This window comes from Rhea pennata, chromosome 1 (assembly GCF_028389875.1).
Source record: "Rhea pennata isolate bPtePen1 chromosome 1, bPtePen1.pri, whole genome shotgun sequence".
In the NCBI taxonomy this organism is placed as follows: domain Eukaryota; kingdom Metazoa; phylum Chordata; class Aves; order Rheiformes; family Rheidae; genus Rhea; species Rhea pennata.
This window is the reverse complement of record NC_084663.1, coordinates 191612743-191630261: the sequence shown is the minus strand read 5'-3', so window position 1 is coordinate 191630261 and position 17519 is coordinate 191612743. Positions and strand designations below refer to the sequence as shown.

Genomic DNA, 17519 nt, shown 5'->3' with positions numbered 1-17519 from the left:
CAGGTGGATCCCACCCTCAAATTTCCATTTCAGTTAACAGCAGTACACTCATTTAATGAAATATAGAATTTGCATGGTAGCATACACATCATTCTGTTGTAGCTGGCCAATGTGACAGCTTTAAAGATGCCTTTCATATAATAGATTTTGCTTTAAGCAAAATTGCAAAGATAACTTGAAATAAGTACCTCATTAGGAGAAAAGGGATTGTTGAGCTATTAAGATAATGTGTAATTATTGCTAAAATCTATTGGCTTTGTTATCAAAAGAATGGAGAGTGGCATATGTGATGCCAATATCTGAAAGCGATTCTGAAGTAATCTGTGGAAAGAGATGAGCAGGACTGATATCCATGACAGTAAATTTCTAGAAAGTATGATTAAGAACAGAGTAAACACATGGATAGTAACGCAGGCTCACAGGGAAGCGTCAGCACTGCTTTTGGACGCTACGCCTCACTAATCTAGTGCGTTTGAATGATCGTGTAGATATGGGTAAACTGGTTGAAACTTTATATGCCCATTCTCAAAAGCCTTCTGACAAAGTTGTCCATCACAGACTCTTAAACTAAGCTCTCAAGTAAAAAAAAAAAAGTTAAGAAATACCAACACCCTTTCAAGGCTGACTAAAAGACAGGAAAAGAAGGCTAGGAATAAGCCATGATTTTTTTTTTTTTTTTTTATTTATTTTACAGTGGACAGAGTTTACCTGGTAGTCTCATCAACATATGTTTAATATACACATAAATGATCTGGAAAATGGGGGAATGAAAACAAGCAGTTCTCTGATGATATGAAATCTAATAAAAAATTGAATGTAAGCTGACACAAAAGGACCTCATGATACTGAATAAGCAAAAGATAAACTGTCAGATAAAAGTCAAAGTCAATAAATACATATTCGGATACATCGGGAAAAAAGTCCTAATTCTTACACAATTCTTTGGATTCAATTTTTCATAATAAAAGAATTATAGAGTAACATGAATTATCTGGGAGTAAATTTACAATAAGAAACAGGCGGTTTTTTCCACATACTTCACAGTTAAACTTTGGAACTCATTGCTACAAGATACTCTGAATACCAAAAGAAAAACATGCATACAAAAGCAATTAGTCCAAATTAATGGCAAAAAGACTCTAGGGGGCTATCAAATACAGAACTGCAATAGAGCAATGTGTCTGTACTATAAATGCCTCAACAGAAGCTGAGATGGCATACTGTCTCCTTACTCTAGTCTCATACTTGTTTCCTCAGCGTCCCGTGCTGGCCACTGTCAGAGACAGGATTCTGAACTATAAGCACCTTTGATTTAAACCAGTGCAACAATTCTTATGTTATCTGACGTTCACAGACACTACCAGCACCTAAGCAATTTACAACTGAGAGATAAAAACATTCGCATTTTGGAACTAAGATTCTGATCCTGAAATAAGTTATTCTTACATGCATAAGTGTAAAAATATCGAGCTGTTTAGGAACCGATATAAAGCCTGAGGAGAAATCCTCTGATGTATTTAAAACACTTTGATCGCAGCCTACAGCATCACATTGTAAAGAAACAAAATAAATATTGTTTTATTGATTAGAAATCAGGCTCAACTAAACCTCCAGAGCTGAATCCTTCCACTTGCAAAGAACTGAGGGTGGAATCCAAATCTGGAGCTAACCAACAGTCAAATTAAACATCTGAAGACTCTAATTCTAAAATAATCATTGAAGAAAAAGATGTAATAGTGGCTCTGTGGTGCCTGCATGGGATCTATCTCATGTAACTTCCAGATGAGATATATTATTCTTTAGAATGTCTATTTCTTTCCAGGGAGTCCAAGCGACCAGTTCAGATGTAGCAGTCTACATTACAGGTATCTGAAATCAGATTAGATGAATCCCATTGCCTTGGAGTCTTACTGAAGACTGACATTTTATCTGTACCCATTTTGTATTTAGAAATACTCCATGCACTGAAGTATTTGCACAATAAAGTACTTGAAAGAAACACAGAAACGATTTTAATAATAAATAGTAAATTCTGAGGTTACTGGTTAAGTCATAGTATATTGTAGATATGCAGTAGCTACTCACATCAGTTTTTGGTCGTGCTCCAGTTGGCACTGGAAAAGATAGACAATCTAGATCCTGGTAGCCTGCTTTTCTATTTTTCCAAGATCCCTTTCCTTGAGGATCTCCATAAAAGCCAGTCTCCACTTGAAAAGAGCACTGTAAAAGAATTTTTAAAACCCTGTAAATAAAGGCAAGTCATAAATATTTTTAAAATGTGAACAGCATGGTAAAAACACTGGAATTTTATCTTTACTTTTTTAATGCTTTTTTTTTCGGATGCAAACGTTAGGCCTCAATCCTTTTTTTCTTAAAAACACCTGCATCTTTTTTACATTTAGACATACTACTTAGACATCCAGATGATTTTGTAAAATGGATTCCTTAACAGCTAGTGTACACAACTGGTGTACTATTAAATAGTAGTATATCCTCTTCAATATCAAGGAACTGAACCCCTCTACCTCAAAAAGAGAAGTAGCGTTATTCAAATTATTTTAAAATATGTTTTACCTTATTTCAAATTATTTATCAAATTTATATAGAGACACAGCAAACTCTCAAGTTACAGACTCTGAATAAGTTCCAAATCCTCTTTTCCTTGTCCCGCAAATCAGGGGAAATCTCAATTGCTCCCTTATCGCACAACTTTTTAAAAGATACATGTCCTAATTCCGGTCACCGTATGCACCTGACCACACTGAATGCAATGCCAAAAAGAGATAAATTGCACAACACTCCCCATGTATCTTGGTTTTCTTCAAAAGAACAAGCAGGTATACGAACAAGGAGAAAGTTGTGGAGCAATCCAGCAGGATCCATGCTGCGGACAACCAGGGAACCAGGACTGTGGGTGCACTGCAGAACAGTCCAAAGCTGTACTGTACCGTCAGTCAAAATCAGCCCACTTTTTGGCTGCTCCTCTTCACAAGAGGAAAAATTTGCTGCTGGTCTATAAGAGTAACTGCCTAGTTCCAAGTTAGCATACTCCTAGGGCTATAAAAAGAGGAGGCAATGCAAAGTAAACAAAACAATCAACATGTGGCCCAAAGAAATCTGACGATAACATGCTATTTCAAAAGAATTAAGAGCATGTGTAAGTTAAAAACCAAAAAAACCCCATTTTTGTTCTATGAAAATTATCTCTAATATCAGACAGGGTATTTAAAATCAAGTAGGGTTTCTATGTCACCATGAATGATAGAGAACTAAAAAGACTTAAAAATGCAATTCTCAGCTTCAGATCTGCTGTTTCTTCTGTACTAAGACTGATTATTAGATGTTAAATGGAAACTAAGAAGACATATTAAAGATTGTTTTCATAGGAAATGAACAGGTTTTTGAGGAGCTGTACTACTAATTGCAGTTTTCCAAAATTAGCAAATTTGCTTTGTTAGTGCATGCAGATAGCCCAGCCTCCTGTATTTGTAGCATGTATTTATGTCATTAGTGAGAATGTTTCAGAAAAAAATATGGATGATAGATAATTTTTTTCTGATATCTTTACTGGACTTGTGCTACTGCCTAATGCTATTTCCCGATAAAAAATTGACTAGCTATAATTTGCCATTTATATTGACATAAAGACAGGCCAAGGCAAATTAAACCTATTAACAGCTTATTATAAGTTAGTGAATGATTTAGAAAACATCTTAATTTTGTTCCCTAAAATATTGCTAGACCCCCTACTCTCATCCAATAACTTCCATAAAATTCTTTCACCCAATCATCTATTTTCATTAACTAATAAGCATTTAGATTTCTTTCTGCAACATTTTTATTCAATAGAGTATTATTAATTAAAAATACCTCTAAAACAGGAAAACATAAATAATAATAAAGAAGTATCAAAAAGTTACTTCAATTAACAGATGAAAAATCCTTCACTAGAAAATGGACTGTCTCAAGCCAATGATTAAATTACAGGTATATTCTTGAGACACAGCATCTGTCATGCAAACACTATGTCATCTGTTAAAAATTGCTCATGCCCACAAGAGACCAATTTTCAGAGCAGCAGCTCCAGCAAATATGCTGCCACTTACATAATACAGTCACCTAGTTCTGAGACTTTGGCCTTGCATCTGTGAGCACTTTTCCCCAAATGGCTTTTCATTTAATTTTTTGCTTCGATTCCCAGTTTATATAATGAAAATATGGGTTCTTCATATGTTTTTATCCTAAGTGGTGCATCGTTTTATAGATGGCAAATTTACACATTTACTAGTAAACATATGTCTGAGATTGATCTTTCTATTCCGTTTCAATGTGAATGACAAAGATAAAACATTGGATGTGCGTGGAACAAATTATAAGCTATATTAAGAAATACGGATCAAATGGGATGAATCGATAAAAGATAAATTACTCATGCAACTTGTATGAAAACAACAGTTTGCTCATTTTTTTCCACTGCAACTGTCACTTTGAGATTTACAAAGTCTGCTGCTTCACAGTAAATTCATGGAAGATTTAAGAGATTCTTTGCCTATACAGGAAGACTAAGGTCAATTAATTTTGAAACTACTAATTATTAAATGTTTACATTAAGGGATGATTCCCTTTCTCAGAAATGGCTTGATTATAAGCATCTTTGCATGAGATAGCAAATGCAGTCCTATCACCAGTTCCACATCAGACTGTTCCTGACTCTCTTGGTCTGATCTTTCTGGTCTGGTCAGAAAAACCTTTGTGGCACATGACCTCTCAATTTCTAGAAGTGCAACTGGCTCTTGGATCTCTGAAGGGCTTTTTCAGTCTATCCAATAAGACCACAATAAGAATGTGGGTTGATTTACCTGATGTTTGCCTGTCCATAGACTATTAAAGCAAAGGAAGTTCTGCTGCTTCAGAGTAGGAAGAGGGTGTGACCTAATGAAGAGAAAGAGGAGCGTAATTCCTCAAACATTATATTGAAAAAAATGGTGATTCTGGCACTAATATAAGAAATATCCTTGGAATCTTTCTAGATTCATCTGAGCAGAAGTTAATATCGACAACGAAAAAAAATGGTGCCAAGATCAGTGAGACTGGCTTAGAGGTGAGTTTTACCAAGATGTTAACCAGGGCCACATCTGTATCACTAGCACAGGCCTTTTGGGGAAACTTACCCCTGGAAACAGGCTATGTCTGAAGTCCTGGCTTCTATACTCAAGACACGAGTCTTGCCACTGGGCTTCAGTAATAGAATAGTAAGCATCTAGGATGCTGGTACTGATGTTATGCACCACTTTTGATGCTGATGTTATTATGTATCAAAGGCATTTGAACACAATGACTGTTGGACTTGTTTTTCACTATCTGAACGCCAAATGTCTTTCACTGAATGCTCCAGTCATGGATTTAAGTCCAGTGCCCTATGAAGAATGATGCCTACTGAAACCATAGCTTTTGCTTCAGAATAGGTACAGGTGTAAGCCGATAGACATTAGGGTCTCTAGTTAGCAAAATCAGACTGCCTCACAGTGAGAACTGCTTGAACTCTGAGGGCTTTAATTTCACTTTCAGGCAGAAAAGCCAGCTACATTGCCATTGTATGTTGACAGATGACATTGAGCAGTTTTCTACAAGAACACGAATCACTGTTCATTAATAGACAAGTATAGTCAAAATGAATGATTAAAAAGAATTCAGGTGGATAGAGCTGTACAGTAAGAAAGAAATGAGAGATGGTTATGGCTACTCTGTTGCTTACATCCTCACTGCAGAATATGAAAATAGATACAGTAGAAGTGCAGCACCCAAAGATGCAAGATTTTCAACTCTCCAGCCTGACAGACTTGAATAGACTTGATGTTGTGATGCACACAGACATGTGCTTAAAAAACTTACTTTTACAAAATGCACCAGCCTTGAAGCACCATGCAAGTAAACATGCAAGTAAACTCTTTTTCTAGGAATTTCAAGCTTAGCACCAACATTCAGAGCTGCAATTCCAAGTGACTATTTTCATGACTGACTTTACTCATAGACTAAAGCAGAGAACAAACACCCCTAACTTCTCACACTGCTTCCTCTCCAGTTACTTGCCTCTATAGAAAACTGTTTATTCAAAAATTACTAAAATTGTATTATTGCTTCCCAAGCCCATTTGTCCTCAAATAAAATCTTGGGAAATTGAATGTCATCAACTTTTGACACCAGCTTTCAAAAAATATTCTTAAATATATGAATGAAACTCTAAATCAATTATTCATATGAAATAAAAACAAACATTAATTCAAGTGTGAATGAAGATACATAGTGTCTCTCTTGTTACATCTTTAAATAAGTACTACAAGTGCAAATAGGCTAACACCAGAACTTCATATTCACAATATTCTATATTGATGAACTGTATCAAATGCAATCACCTGGATCCAAGTTCCCCTAAAAAAGGTATTTTATGAACTTCTCATGTTGACAGAGAACTTGCAGTCTGATCCTATGATGTATCTGTTCATTTGGCCTTCAGGAGTTCAAGCAGCTCGTGAGATTTTATTATTACTGAGTCAAAACTGTATCTTCTTTCAGCCTTATAACTTGAGTTCCTCACCCTATCCAGAAATATCCAGCTCTGCAAATCTGAGCATCTGATAGCTAAAGGATAGAAAATGTATCATACGACACACATTCTTACCAGTTGCTTGTGCCTTTTGACAGAAGGAGTATTGGAGGGAGAAGAGCCAGCACTCAGAGCTTCTTCAATATCTAAATTCAATTGTTCCAGTTTCTTCATAAGACATGACATTGAGTCTGACCATTCAGATTCTTTTCCTGGCTGAGTCTAAAAGAAATCAAATATATACAAACTCTTAAAACAGTCAAACTTTTTGTGATTTGAAGACTTTTTTTGGGGGGGGGGTGAGCTCTCGAGAAAAAAGCTGACCAGCTCTTTCTCTATCCTTGGGTGACTTTCTCCATTTAAAAAACTTCAGCAGTCACTCCACTCCTGATGACACATATTCATAGCTGCTCTTCGTACCCAAATATCACACTCCATCTCTACATATCTGAACGGATTTCTGGCACTTCATCTTGGACAAACAATTGCCAGCTCAAACTAAGCATGATCAAAACCAAAACTAAAATAACTTTGATGTCTGCTTGTTAAGTCTCTTCTATTTTAACATCTCTCCACTCACTGCTCTGTCAATGAGGATCAGAAAATTGAAAGTCACCATGTGTGCCATACTTTTTTCTTTATTACATATTCAGACTTCATCAAGTCTTGTAGTTTTTCTCTGCCCGTAAGTTCGGAAAATGTGCCTGGATGGCCAAAATACTTCGTGGGTTCCAAGCATTTTCTGTTTTGGGTTCCAAGCATTTTCTGTTTTAATTGATGTATTTTCCCCCTTACATCTAACCTGCTTCATTCTGTAGCAAAAACGCTGATCTATTTAAGTGCAGCTGCCAAAAATACTTTTCTTATTCCTTAGTTTCCTTAAAAGTCTTTTCCAGTGACTCCTCTTAAACTTCTTTCCATAGTAGTCCCTATGCATGCATCCCAATTTGTCTTGTTTTTCTTACTCAAATCACTTCTAAAGACCCATGGCAATGAGTCACAATGAACTCCCTGTCGTCAAGAGCACTCTAAGCCCGGAGTTTAGCCTCTGTCCTGAAGCTGCTTCGCTTTTTTCATCTTTCTTATTTTCATGAATTATACATAACTTCTGCACAGAGATCATTTTATAGCAATCAATTTTAATAGACTGAGCATACTAATGCTAATATTACATTGCCATCCTTCCAAAATCCCTAAGAGTTTCATATCTACACTCCACAATACCTAGGGGAGCCAGATAAATACTATTATTATTCTCACCTGATAAATCCTTGTGGTAATCTGTTTCCGTCTGAGTGGTTAGCAAAAGGGACATAGAGAAAATCGTAATTTATGCACTATCACAGAACAAAGCTGTACAAATAGAATCCACAAGGCTCACATCAGTACTATGTTGACATATATTATTCCTCATAAAATTGCTCATCTTCATCAGAATAATCAAGAATGAGGTCCCTGATCTTCAGACTCCCAGTCCCATATTACCCACAGGACCACATTCCCTCCAAAGGGAATAGTTCGGCTTAATAGATATAATTACATTTTAGAGGACAGAAAATCAGATGTCTACTCTTTAGTTTTCTAAATCTTTATCATTTTCAAAATTTTTCCAATCTATAACTGAATATTTCTGCCTGGAATCTTGTTAAAAGTGCTAAGATGTATTTCAAAACTCTACTAAAATTATTTATAACAGCCTTTGATTACTTTCCACTACCATTTAAATTAAAACATAGGACGTTTCACAGAAACTGAATGTCAAGAAATGCTTCTTACGTTGAATCCTTTCTGAGTGAGATGATCTTTTATAGGAAATGTACATTTGGTATATGCTTATACTACTGGTATATAGGCCAAGTAAACATTCTATATTTTGCTTGCAAATGCATTGATCTTTGCAATACTAAAGAATGCTCAGAAAAAAAAAAAAATAAATCTACCTAAATTCCAGCAACAATGTACTACGTCGTCAAATCTAATATGAAGCTTCTAGTTCTCAACACTATTAAACTGAAAGTTGACAATAAGAAGCTCTAAGAATGTCTTCTTACTAATCAGTGGTAATCAATTCTGACATGACAGCATACAGAAATGAGTAAAATATGTTTCACCTTAGTGATATATATAAAAACTGTAGTTACGAAGTGACAAACATTGAAGGTTAAACTAGAAGTTCAGATTTAAAGCTCTATAAAAAGTAGGCTAGAAGAGATTTCATGAGGACAATTGGGCCATTTCCTGTTCCACAGCAGAAAACAGTAGGTAACAGATATGTTTCGTGTGGAAGTATTTTAGTTTAGTATTTCCAAAGAAAACATGAAGATGAAAGTTCATGGAGTCTTTTAAGAAAGACTGAATTCTGAAGACATTCCACACGCATGTAATAACATACATATATAATGCTACAATATACAATACACCTCATAGAATCACAGAACAGCTCAGGTTGGAAGGGACCTTAGGAGATCATCTAGTGCAACCTAATGCTCAAGCAAGTTCACCTAGAGCAGGTAGCCCAAGACCCTATCCAGACAGTTTCTGAGTATTTCCAAGGATTTTTCCACAATCTCTCTGGGTAACCTGTTCCAGGACTCAGCCACCCTCACAATAAAAAGTTTCCCCTTATGTTCACACAGAAATTCCTGTTTCAGTTTGTGCCTGTTGCCTCTCATCCTGCCACTGGGCACCAGTGAAGAGCGTTTGGCTCCCATCCTCTTTTCTCTCTCCCTTCAGATATTTATACACATTGGTAAGGTCCCCCCTCAGTCTTGTCTTCTCCAGTTGAACAGTTCCAGCTCTCTGAGACTTTCCCCACGACAGATGCTTCAAGCCTTTAATCATCTTTGTGGCCCTTCACTGGACTCACTCCAATATGTCCATCTCTCTTTTCTACTGGGAAGCCGAGCACTAGACCCAACACTTCCAGCGTGGCCTCACCAGGGCTGAGGAGAGGGGAAGGACCCCCTCCCTTAACCTGCTGGCAAAACTCTTCCTAGTGCAGCTCAGGACACCATTAACATCCTTTGCTCCAGGAGCACATCCCTGGTCTTTGTTCAACTTGTTGTTCACCAGGATCCTCAGTTCATTCTCTGCAAAGCTGCTGTCCACTCAAGAGTAGCTCTCTTTTGTCTTTATTGAACTTCATGAGGTTCCTGGTTGCCCATTTCTCCAGCCAGTTGAAGTCCCTTTGAATAGCAGCACAACCATCTGGTATATCAACCACTCCTCCCAGGTTTCTCTTGTCTGCAAACTTGCAGATGGTGCACTTGGTCCTACCATCTAGGTCATTAATGTAGATGTTAAACAGTACTGGACCCAGTATCTACCCCTGGGGCACACTGCTAGTCACTGGCCTTCAGCTAGGCTTTGCACTGCTGAGCACAACCCTTTGAGCCCAGCAGCTCAGGCAGTTCTCAGTCCACCTCCCTGCGTGCATTCATCTAGTCTGTATTTTATCAGCTTGTCAATGACGACCTTACGGGAGATAGTGTCAAAAGCCTTACTGAAGCCAAAGCAGACAACATCCAGTGCTCTCATCTACCCAGCTAGTCATCCCATCATAGCAGGCTATCAGGTTGGTTAAGCATGACTCCTCCTCTGTGAATCCATGCCGACTACTTCTGATCACCTTCTTGTCCTTCATGTGCTTGGACGTGGTATCCAGGATTAGCTGCTTCACCACTTTCACAGGGATCAAGGTGAGGCCAACAGCAGCCTCACAATACTATCAAGCAGCTGCCCCACCACTTGTGCTGTATCCTAGCAGGACCCATGGTCTTTTGTGTATGTGCATTTTACATAAATCATCCTTAATCTAGCTCCCTGTGCTGAGGCACACTTGGCCTTTATCTTGACAAAGATTTACCTTCTGTATCTATACTTCTTTCTAGCATTTGCCAATACTATCCAATATAGTATATACAGATGTGCCCAAAACAAGTTAAAATTTTCTTTTTCTATAGTAGAATTCAAACCAGTCATTTCTTACAAATACATGGTTTAAAGAGCTCCCCCAAACTAAAACTCCCCTAGTTTCCATTTAATTTTGTCTTTTCTAGTTCAGTAATATTCTAAATTGTGTCTATTAAATTAAGGAGATGAGGAAAAAGATGGGTTTTCATTATCCTTCAATATAAAGCTAAGTGGGCCTAGTTAACAAATGACATTCATTAATTAAGAAACTGGCACAAAACCAACATCTGGAACACAAGTTGATTGGCTATATATTTCAAAGATTGCCTGAAATTCCTGCTGAACAGCAAAAACATGCTACTTATATTTAAAAATATAGAGGACTTCTAACATGAAAATAAATTTCGTCAAATCCACTTAAAAATACACAATTCCTCAGTGTTCAGTTCAAGTAACTAGGGTGGGTAGGATAGAATAGCTTTTGAGTAGCAGTGTGTCTTGTCCATAGCAACTACAGAGGCAGTAGCGTTGGAATATCTTTCGAAGCTTTTATATACTCTCCTTCGGGAAGTTTGAATATGAAGTAGCTACGAGTCACAGACCATTTTATTCATTGCTTTCCCCTCCCCCCAAAAAAACAAAACAAAACAGAGGTATAGCAAGAGAATGCTCCTTTTCATACATTTTCAAGGTCTCTCTTATTTCTTGGAGCTACTGTCATTAAGCAGCACATGGGAACACTGTTATTTTCACCTTTTAAAATACCAGAACAGTATGGAAATAGAAGTGCATTACAGGAACACTTTTTGTGTTATCTTGGAATAACCTGACACATGAACAATAGTGGAAAAATGAGACAAGAGAATCCCGTGTTAGGCAGATCTTTCAAAGCAAAGTGACCTTGTCTAAAAAGATCGTGTCATACATTAGGCAGAAGTAGTAGTACTGGTTTTGAGAGAGAATTTCTGTGCCACACAGATTTGTCAAGTGCCATATATTCAGGTTAGACATCAAGGGATTCAAATATCACAAAACATAATTTTAGATTTTGGACAGAGAATAATATTAAAGTTCTATGTGCCTCCTTGTAAAGCAGTTATTAATACAGCTGTTATGCTTCAGGCAGTTACTGTATCTGAAGAATTAACTCAGTTGTACAATACTTACTGAGACAGATTTAGTGATCAGCCAAATATAAAATGTAGTTACAGGTTGCTGTTTCCTAGAGCAATTGCAGCCTGTTTAACAGCAAATTTAACATTCTAAGTACACATACAAATTCAGATTTCATTACTACCAATTAACAAAGGGCAGAGGTAAAAAAAGCACACAAGACTACAGGCCATCATCTAAACAATAATTTGTTCTTTTCCTCAGTCTGAGAAGTAAATACATTCCAGACATTCAATTATTTGTGCCTTTTGGACCAAAAGCTTCTGCACTGTTTTTCAGCTTTCAAGTGTTCTTCACTAATCTTATTCAGCAAAAACATCTGTGATAAAAGCCATGTTTGTTTCAATGTTTTGCTCATAAAGCTTGTTGCAACAGGCATAATAGCTGCCAGCAAATCTAAATTTAAACTGCAAGAATGTGGCAAAAATGTGCAAGTCCATATAGAACACTCAGAGGTCAGCGTTAACCTTGCTGCCAGACCTCACCATATACCAGAAGCAGCAAGACTTCCAAGTGAAAGGTTACGTGATTTTACGATTTTTCTCGTAAAATCACAGTTCTAAATTTACGTGTTATCTTATGGCCTTCACTGCAGAATTTTTCAATAGACCCACTTGTTCTAATAATCAATGTAATGTAGACCCACTAACAACAAATAACTATGCTCTAAATGAAAAGTATCAATGCTATTTAACCCTCCTCCCAAGTATTAAGCTGGTTTAGATAAAGTTCTCTGATGTGCTGAGTAGATATGAAAAGAATGATTTTGCGGAAGTACTGCAGTGTCCAAGTATCATATTTTGCTCTTGCTCCACTGATGGGGCTCCTTTGTTCTCAAAAGAAGCTCTGTGCAAAAGAAGAACTCAGCAACTACTCAAGGCTTTGCCCACAGGGGCTGATGGAGGAAGACAGGTTGGATCCACACACAAAATCCTGCTGAAAAAGCATTTAGAACACAAAGGATTCTTTTATTCTCAAAACAGATTTATCTGTGCATTCTATACTGAAGATAAAATACTTCCGAAGGGAATTTTGCCACATACCCACAAAAGTCTTGCCTAAGTAAAGAGACTTTACATGGACAGCTAATGCGTGATACCTTTTCCCTAGAAAGCTGGTAAGGTAAACCCTCTAGTTAGAAAACTTTTCACTTCCAAGAATAATACTGCTACCCATCTGAAATGATTAAGGAGTCTCTTCAATCTTGTATCTCAGCAGGCAAAACCATGAGCATGGCAAAGCTGTTGAGAAAGAGGCAGCTTATCAGAGACACCTTGTTTTAAGGTTGAGAGCTGGATCCCTCTTATCCCAAACACAAGAAAGCATTTACTAAAGACGGACTACTAGGATCAAAGCAGTTTCTCTAAAAAAAAGTACAGAAATACTAACATGAAAACACTGATTTAATCTATTTTAATGGAAACACCTGCTACAGGATGAACTCTTCTCCCCAAAACCTCTGATGCATACACTTGAATATGGCTGTGTGGAGCTTTGTTTTTTCTTCCTTCCCCTTTCTCAGATGTGCTCCCTTGTACACACTTGCCTGAGGCCCCAAGCTACGGAGTTCTTCAAGCAGCTTTTCAGAAGTGACACAAGGCATATGAATCTCGTTAAAGATTGTATACGTCTGCTGGCCTACACCAAATTAAATTGATTCTTGAAAACATATAAGGTTATTTTTAGCTTTCCTCCATTTCTGCTTGTAATGCCACCATAACACTGGCTTCATCTTTCATTAGCTTAACTGGGCATTTCTGTAACTCACATGTTTGTATTTTAGTAAACTGCTAGCTCCACCTTTACTAAGCCATGCTTAGTTCAGTGATGAATATAGCACAAAGAATGATTAAAAAAAAAAAAAAAAAACTTTTTACCTTTCAAACAATCAGCTGGTAAATCTGATCTTTGATTTGCAGTCAGCACACTCATTCTGCATAGTGATAGTGTCCACATTATGACAGGAAGAACATAGAATCCCCAACTCCATCTCTCCTGAAAGAGTTTCTGCATCATTTCTTGAGGACTACTGCTCTCAGCTAGGCAGTAAAGAAACAGCAGTACCAAAGGAGTCTTCCAAATATTTACTAGTTTACGGAAGTATTTCCCAGGTGAAGATATCTGAATTAATTTATGGGACTGAAAGCCCTGAATTATATCAGCATAGCCCTACACCCAGGACAAGAGAGAGGGAGAGAAAGGAAAGAAGAAAGGAAATCTCTTGAAGAAAAAGTCAAAGGCAGAATGTTTTGGGAAACAAATCACACACTATTCCAGAAGTTTTAAAGTGCATTTTTCCAGATATTCTAATATGAAAATTCCGTTGCAATTTGCTTTTAGTCAAGGCAATCAGTTTTAGAACTTCTAATTTTAAAAAAGTGATAGCATAAAGTGATACATACCGTTTTTAACATACAATTGTAGTATCATTTGGTGAAATGATTAAAACATTTTTTTTCCTTCCAATTCATAATGCCTACAGCAAAATTCTCCACCTTCTAACAAATTATTATGTCAGGCAACACTGAATTTCACAAACAGGCTGTCTGACAAGCCTCCACCGTCGACACATGCTACAGATCTGGCACCCAAAAGGCCAGACAATCTGTCTTAATTGACATCTGCTCCTATTTCAGCATACGAATTATCCTCTTGGGTTATCCTATCTTCAGCTGCTTCAGAAAGGGTGCCAGCTCATCATTTATCTGTTCAGAATTAGAACATTTCCTCCACCTTCAAATAAGTTAACTGTGCTTCTTATACATCAAATCACATCTGCTCTAAGTTGTAGTCAAACTTCTGACTCTGGTCTATTTGCATTTGTTTTGGCATCATCTTCAAGAAACAGTGGTTTTATCTAGCTATTATTAAAGGTGATGGGCTCTCATACCACTAAATCCAGTTACATACAGTGATGTGCAACTTACAGGTCCTTTTCCTCACTATTTTAGTTGCATCTATAAACTGCCCTTTGAGATTGCAAGAGGACTCAATTTGTTTTTTTAAAGCAGGGTTCTCTCTTCATAAAAATACTCTGGTTAGAGCTGATCCAGGATATTGAACTGAAGGGAACTGATCAGAAGAGTTTCAAGAGCTTTATCCAGCAACTATTCTCCACATATGAATAGCTGTACGAGACTAGTACACGGGTCTTCCTAGTCCTGCAAACAGGACTTCATCCTCAAATTACACATTTGAGTTCTTTCAATCACACATGCTTTCTCTTATTTCTCTAACGAACCTCAAATTATTTTTACACAAGCAGAAGAGAAACGATCCCCAAAACATCCTCCATAATTTCTGATGACAAGCTAGAAAACAAAAAAGGCTAGAAGGACTAAAGGCTTTCGAACAGTTGAAAAACAGAATCCTCATCTACATTTTGGAGAGGACTAATCACTTGACCATGAAAAATGAAAGTACACTACCTCTCCTTTTACAAAGAAAAAGGCAGCTAACACTGTATGCTGTAGAAATCTTGATGCTCTGCAAGCACGTGCACACTCTACATACACCAAAGTGACACAAGAGTAATCAATCCCACTAACCTGCCAGCTCCTGACCAATACCTGCCTCAAGATAAACATCATGATGCTTAGCTCCAGTATGAATGGTATGATTTTTGGCATATGCAAGAAGAAAAGCAGCTTGGAGAACTTAAATTGAGACAAGCGCTCCAGAAAATAGTAGAACAGCCACCAGTAAGACTTAGCACTGGATGAGAACACTGGAGCCTCAAAAGAAGGGAAAATGGTGCCTTGCACCCAGAAGAAAGTATTACACATCACACCCTGACTTGGAGCATGGTAAGCATGACCCCATCCTTAACAGTGATTTGAGCCAACATGGGTGGTCTCCCCAGTCACCAGCCAAGGGAGTAACTGTGGAAAGCGCACAACTGTTAACGGGTCATCTGTGGGTATTATTACTTGTTACTGTCGTTTCAAGCAGTGTTTTTTCAACTGCTCTACTAATTTTTGTTACTGTCTTTATTATTCTCAGTTAATGAAGTATGGAGTTGCATTAAGCAAGGGCTGATCTGCTTTCTTTGCACTCCAACATCTATGCTAATCAGTCAACTGTCATAGCACACTTTGACAAAATTTGGGTTTCGCATGTAGGCAAAGGGCGTTATAGGTATCAAGAGCCGTGAATCAGTCTGTGTGTTCCAGTGCCATAGCTGCCCTGACAACATAACACAGAAGTTAGGTCATTTTCTTTAAAGTCAAAGAAATCCAGAGCAGACTCTGAAGAGATGAAGATGTTTAAGACTAAATGTAAATAAAAAATGTAGCTAAACCCCTTTAAAGAGATCTGTCTGCTACGTAGGATAATAATCTTACTATAATTTTTCTTAAAACACTGACATTCCTATGTCCCCAATTTTCAGTTATTTTATTAAAAGAAGATAAATTCAGTGATAAAGTTTTCAAAGAAACTGGTAATAGACATGTTTCATGTATTATGGAACTTCAGTCATTCAGTATATTTTGGATTAAGTCACATGGAACTTCTGTGGTGCCTATACTACACATAAAAACGTAATTCACAGAAACACTATTGATAAACATGAAACGTGTAAAATGATCCCACTACTATTAGATCTGTGGCAAACTATAATGCAAAATAAACAGTGGCAGGATTTTAAAAAGGGACACAATTTTCACAATTCACAAATATTCACAGGGTTCTCCCAAGTCTGACCGTGCTCTCTGCCTAGAAGTTCTTGTAATCAAGAAGAAATATTAACAGTCTGCTTCTAAACAGAAATCAGAGATTAAAAGAGAAAATAACCAATGAAAGCAATCTTTATGAATTCAAAAAGTACTGAAGGACAAAGCAAAGAAAGCCTGCCAGAACAGAATATATTCTATATATTCTTCATGGCTAAGAACAGGTGGAAATAGGGAAGATGATGAAACATGAATTATGAGAAAGCAGAATGATAAAAAAAATGAAATAATGTAGAACTTGTATCATGGGTTTTCTTCCAGCTAATACCAAAAAAAAGGATATAATCCCAGATCCAAAAACATAATCAGACTGTATCCTCACTAGAAGTTCAACACCTAAGTACCCTGGTTTAACTACTAGTACTGCAGTATTATCCAAACATAGATTAAGTTCCAGCTATGGATATGCTATGAGTTAAATAATCATACTATTTAAATACATTAAAGAAAACACTAAACAAATTACCGTTGAAAGCTTGAAATTTTTAGAGAAACAAAACTGACAAGTTGCACATCTCTGATTTATAAGGTTAGTTCAAGAACTTACAATACTGATAGATAACTCACATATCTATTTTTCTTAGTTATATGCAGTTATAATTAAGATATCTTTATTTTATTTCAAATTGTTTAACTTCATGCCAAATCATGCTACTCGGTTACACTGAAGTATTAAAGGACATTTATAAGAATTCTCAGTATGTACGCCAATGGTTATAGCCTAGCCCAAGCTTTCCTATACTATACCTGCACTAATTATACCCAAGTCCTTCTGGTTGCCCCAACATAACACAGATCTGCCTGTGTTATAATGCCACCAAATTAAAAGATGGCATCTCCTTTAATTTCTGTGTATTTATGACATACACACTCATATAACCCAAGAGTCAGATGGAAATCTGCTTTCAAAATAGCAGCTCTCACAGCCACAGAGATCCTCCTTACAATTGCAGGGACAGATCAGCAGAATCCAGCAAGAACCACCAGCAAGCTTTTTTCCCCCTTTAAGGAACCTACAGCAGAGAAAGAACAAAGAAAGGCTTTCTCCAATTTAAAACCAGATCTGGTACATTTTGACCTTATACAGCAATACAACC

At 37.0% G+C, this 17519-nt stretch overlaps 1 protein-coding gene across 3 annotated transcripts in view; it reads right to left on the bottom strand.

The window, feature by feature from the left end:
- STARD13 (StAR related lipid transfer domain containing 13) overlaps nt 1-17519 on the bottom strand; it is a 305064-nt gene that overhangs the window by 219744 nt on the left and 67801 nt on the right. Inside the window, exons 3-4 of one of the 3 annotated variants that reach the window (XM_062567113.1) lie at nt 6680-6826; nt 2086-2220 (exon numbers count right to left, since the gene is read on the bottom strand). The exons of 1 other annotated variant lie outside the window; for it this stretch is intronic. In XM_062567113.1, coding sequence (XP_062423097.1) covers nt 2086-2220; nt 6680-6826 — 282 coding nt within the window. Of the gene's footprint in view, nt 1-2085; nt 2221-4859; nt 4928-6679; nt 6827-17519 lie in introns of those variants that run through there. One more of the 3 variants, XM_062567117.1, reaches the window with a different exon arrangement.